Source organism: Buceros rhinoceros, unplaced genomic scaffold, assembly GCF_000710305.1.
Source record: "Buceros rhinoceros silvestris isolate BGI_N320 unplaced genomic scaffold, ASM71030v1 scaffold4418, whole genome shotgun sequence".
Taxonomy (NCBI): domain Eukaryota; kingdom Metazoa; phylum Chordata; class Aves; order Bucerotiformes; family Bucerotidae; genus Buceros; species Buceros rhinoceros.
In genome coordinates, this window is record NW_010426205.1 from 47604 (window position 1) to 52774 (window position 5171).

General features: G+C 42.4%; 1 protein-coding gene across 3 annotated transcripts in view; it reads left to right on the forward strand.

Moving 5' to 3' along the window:
- Nucleotides 1-5171, forward strand: part of MYH11 (myosin, heavy chain 11, smooth muscle) — a 54220-nt gene that overhangs the window by 29559 nt on the left and 19490 nt on the right. For all 3 annotated transcript variants that reach the window (XM_010141406.1, XM_010141407.1, XM_010141408.1), the window contains 7 exons: nucleotides 1-78; nucleotides 2854-2949; nucleotides 3171-3289; nucleotides 3459-3611; nucleotides 4070-4243; nucleotides 4438-4611; nucleotides 5115-5171. The exon at nucleotides 1-78 is cut by the window's left edge and continues 2 nt beyond it. In XM_010141406.1, the coding sequence (XP_010139708.1) occupies nucleotides 1-78; nucleotides 2854-2949; nucleotides 3171-3289; nucleotides 3459-3611; nucleotides 4070-4243; nucleotides 4438-4611; nucleotides 5115-5171 (851 nt within the window). The remainder of the gene's footprint in view (nucleotides 79-2853; nucleotides 2950-3170; nucleotides 3290-3458; nucleotides 3612-4069; nucleotides 4244-4437; nucleotides 4612-5114) is intronic.

Consider the following 5171-nt stretch of genomic DNA (forward strand, 5'->3'; position numbering starts at 1 on the left):
CTCAACAAGATGACGAGATGTTCCAGGAGACCTTGGAAGCCATGACAATTATGGGCTTTACTGAGGAGGAACAGACAGGTGAGAATTGGTAGCAAGTGTGTTTTCAAGGCATACATCTGCAAAGGCACAGAATAATCACTTTGCAAAATATGCACGTGAAGTAAGATTCTACAGCCGTATAGGAAAACTAAGGTTATTTAGGTTTTATGTCCACGATTCTCTGAAAAAGCGTGGTCTTGCATGAACCACCATCCGGAGGTTTCTAAATGTACCCATGTTATTTAGCCTCTTATTTTCTCTGTATAAAACTATTGCCAACTGTTACCTAGCTATTGTTTCTAAGAAGTGCATCTATAGGTTTCCGTCCTTCTCAAGACATATTGGATGAATTAAACCATAGATGTCTCATGAGAGAACCTTCATTCTCTTTCCATAAGGTGAAACTTCTCAATCACAGATTTGTTTCTACCTCACATTACTAACACGGGAACTCAGTTCTGTGTGATCAGAAGGGACACAGGATCAAGGCAGGATCTAAACAGAGTATTCAAGATCACAGCACATAAGCAGCATGGTCAGAGCCAGTAACAATAAGCAACTGAACTGGTGGCAGTACAGAGCCTGAAAACAGCCTAAACCAGCTGCAGGAATCCGGGAGGAGGACAGCAGTGTGTAGACTGAGCACAGACTAGCAGCAGAGACATTGGAACACCACCTGCCTCCTCGGAATCATTGCCACCTTTGGATTAAACAGGGGGATGCTTCAGGAAGTCTTGTGAGCACAAGGGTGACTAATTACGATCTACTGCTCTTAGGCTGCTGTAAGAAACATTCTACTTAAAAATTTACCACGGTAGCCTACCTTTTCCCACTGCTGCAGTGGGTACTGGTGGGAGCAGCTGAAGCCGGTAACGAAAAACCCCTCCAAATCACCTCCTTCAAAGGCTTAAACTGGCAGCACTTGCTGGAAACAGTGAAATAAATATTGAAGAATCACCACCTATATCGGAAAACAGAGTATATATCATCAAAGAGAAATTATCTCTGTGAGGAACAGAACAACTGGTGCTGCACAGGGCAGCTCTATACAGTAATTTAAGCATGGAACTAGTAAGAGAATTGTCACAATATTTTGCTATTCATCTGAATGAGGAATTACAAGGCTTTTTCTTACAAGTCTTAGAAATTCCAGATACCTGCTTGTAGGAGGAACATGACATGCACTCCTAACCCATTTGAACTCCACAGCATCAGTGCACTTGTCAGCATGCAAAAATACTGTAACATGTGGCAATTTGAAAGGTAAGCTGTGCTCCTGAAAGCAAAGATATCTCACTAAAAGAACTCCATATATACCCAAAACAAGATCCTGAATTCAAGCCAGCTCTAACGACAGCCATGATCATTTAAAGCCATTTTTTCAGAACTTTCCAACCACTAGCGTGGAAAAGTTGCAAAATATTCTAATTTAATTTTGAAAGAAATGGAACAGGCTCTAATAGCTCAGATTTGTATTCACTGATTAAAAGACAAGAGAAATAAAAACAAAGAGCATGAACCAACAACAAAACTGTCTTGAAAACGTTGGTCTGTCAGAGACATCTGTCTGTGTAGCTTTTACCTCTCTTCCTGGGAGCGTGCATTGCCCAAGGATGCAACTTGCCATGCCCCAGGTGACACCTGCTGGCAGAAACAGTGTCACCCCATCACCGGAGCCTTGGACCAGCTGCGGCAGCCAGGAGCAGAGCTCTGTCACATCCCACCCCTGCACCAGGGGTTTGGATTCAGTGTGGGAACTGACAGCAGTGATGATCACATACTGACGGTTTTAGTAGCTGCTGGGAAACCGAGGTCTTTTCAACCTCCCACGTCTTGCTAGCGTGCAGGCGCACAAGAGGCTGCGAAGGAACGTAGCCAGAGCAACAGACCCAAACTGGCCAAGAGAGCACTGCATATCACACCACATCATGCTCCGCGTACAGAGGAGAGTGGGCTGAGAAGCTGGGGCTCTCGTGGAGTTGCAGTTTCAGGATTTTCTTTCTTCTGGGATTGCTAGCCAGGAACTGGCTGGGCATTGGTCAATGGGTGGTTACAGTCTATTACAACTATCAGTTATTATTTCAATTTTATTTCAATTATTAAATTGTTTTTATCTCAACTTATGAATCTCCTTACCTTTACCCCTCCAATCATCTCCCGCCATCCCCTGGGGTGAAGGAGAGTGAGCAAGTGCCTGCACGGTGTTTGGCTGCCACCTGGGTTCAAATCACAACAGTAACATGTCAGTAGATTTTACTACCTGAAGTTGGGTGACAAACTATTTTCATGTATTTTAGTAATCAAACATTAATAATTACTTCTCTGTACTTTGACAGTAATCCTTCAAAGATTTCAGTTGCACAACTGAATATCCATATGTTCCTGCATAACTGGAGCTTCAGAAGCACTGCCTCTTTTTTAAGCTGTCTGCAATTCATAGATTTATTTATTTTTTTAAAGACAGAGTTACAGACTGTCAATTGACTGAACAGGGAAGATGCTACAGGCCACTGTAAGTCAGAGATTAATTCCTGAGGCTTGGGATTCCGCCTGGAGAGCCAGCATAACATAGCTTGGAGGTGCTGGTGCTCCCAGACTGGCCTGTTTACTCCACCAAACAGGTTCTTGAGCTGCTGCTCAAGCAGCTCTCAAATTCCTGCCGTTTATGGCACAGTCTTTTAAAACAAACCTAGATCTTCCCATAGAGGTACAGACTACCACAGGCTATAGAGTGAATCTTAATTATTGCAGAGAATAGAGCTTTCAAAATGTGTCCATTCTCTTCCTCATTTGTATTATCTGTTTCTCTTACAGCTATACTGAGGGTTGTTTCATCTGTCCTACAGCTGGGTAACATTGTCTTCAAGAAGGAGAGAAACACTGATCAAGCTTCTATGCCAGACAATACTGGTATGATTTGCCACTTTAAAAAAAATCAGTTAACATTTAGAAATCCATAAAATAGCAGCTGAGGAAGCACTTTTTATTGGTATTTTCTATTTAATTGTTATTACCTTTATACTTCATGGTCTTTAAAAGATTATGAATACTACACTGAGCTGCTCGTATTCACACTTACTGACCTGCTACGAGAAAACTCAGTCTCAAATAAAATCTCACTCTTATTCCAGCTGCACAGAAAGTGTGTCACCTGATGGGGATTAACGTGACAGATTTCACAAGATCTATTCTAACACCAAGAATCAAAGTAGGACGAGATGTTGTTCAGAAAGCTCAGACCAAAGAGCAGGTATCTACTTGCAGTCCGCTCATCTATATCCTGAAACTATTCTTCTTTCTCCTTTTTTTCCCCTCACATCTTGTCTAAAAGAAATGTCAGGTTTGTCTCATTATCTCTACAGAAATTAGCAGCTAATTGCATTTCTTCTTTCACTTTCAACGTTCACTTCTTTTTTCAGGCAGACTTTGCCATAGAGGCTTTGGCCAAGGCACAATTTGAACGTCTTTTCCGCTGGATTCTAGCTCGTGTAAACAAAGCCCTTGATAAAACAAAGAGACAAGGCGCTTCCTTCCTGGGCATCCTTGACATTGCTGGCTTCGAGATTTTTGAGGTACATACTGCGGGGCACGAGTTAGCTGAACTCCTCATTACCATGCAGCGGTCTGGATATAAGATGACAAAAACCTGCGTTCAGAGCCACAAAGACAATTTGGTTCTTTCACGCTGGCTAGCAGCCTGCAGTCCACAGGACCCACAGGCCTGCTACACCCGACTGTCCCCTTCTCTCGGGCAGGGAGGGTGGGGGCTGGCAGCATGCTCCTGCAGGGCTCAGTGTACAGAGCCAGGGGCTGCTTTTTATGGGATATTGAACAGGTCCCAGTACAAAGATTTACCCCCTGAGAACTTACTGTAAATTTTTAAGACCTTTTATATTAGAAGAATATGGATCCTTCTTTGAATTATTGTAGTGTATAAAAAAGCCCAGAAAATTGCAAATTTCATCTTATCACTTAAGATCCTTCTTGAGTGTCTCTAACACTAGGAAATCACTTTTTTCCCTCTTCACAGATCAATTCCTTCGAGCAGCTGTGCATCAATTACACTAATGAGAAACTTCAGCAGCTTTTCAACCACACAATGTTTATACTGGAGCAGGAGGAATACCAGCGAGAGGGAATTGAATGGAATTTCATTGACTTTGGCCTTGACCTGCAACCCTGCATTGAGCTGATTGAAAGACCAGTAAGATTCTGTCTCAGTAGATGGGATACTACATAGGTTGCATCAGGGTCAGTTATGTATCAGCACAATATGAGAGCCATGTAAGGTATTTCAGATCCTTTGCTGCCTCCGAGGATTTGTAATCTAGGGGATAAAGGTGGTGCTTTGCCTCTGCCTGTGAGGATACTGATCTGAGGATATTGCTCACATTGCAGACCAACCCGCCAGGTGTCCTGGCTCTGCTGGATGAAGAGTGCTGGTTCCCCAAAGCTACTGACACATCCTTTGTGGAGAAACTATGTCAAGAACAAGGCAACCATCCCAAATTTCAGAAGACGAAGCAACTCAAGGATAAGACCGAGTTCTGTATAATACACTATGCAGGAAAGGTACCAGACAGATCGAGCCATTTTGACTTGGGGAACTTCAACTCTTTGTTTGTTTTTTGCTGTTTAGGTATCAGTCTGGTACCCACACTGATAAGGGATTGCTTTAATTACATAATGTATATATTAAATGCTTTAATTACATAATATATATATTAAATGCTTTAATTACATAACATACAACATAAGATTTGCAGAACATTCATGGTTGTGCTAAGCTCACATGAAAACAAAAATAACCAGCACAGTCAGACTGAAAATCCAAGTAAGTCAGTCAGCAAGTAGATATTTTTAAAGGCAGAGCGGGTGCCCTGCCACAGACAGGTCTGTAAAAAGCTTTTCAGATGCTAGCGCATATCAGAATAAATACTCAGCTCTCAGCCACAGAAAGCTTTTTGCATTATCGCTATTTGTAAGATTTTGCATTAACACGGTGCCCTGTGTTCTTGGACAGTTCAGGTTTCTTTTTCAAGGAGAGGTTTTTGACATAGCCCTGTCTCCCACAGGTTACCTACAATGCAACTGCCTGGCTAACAAAGAACATGGATCCTCTGAACGACAAC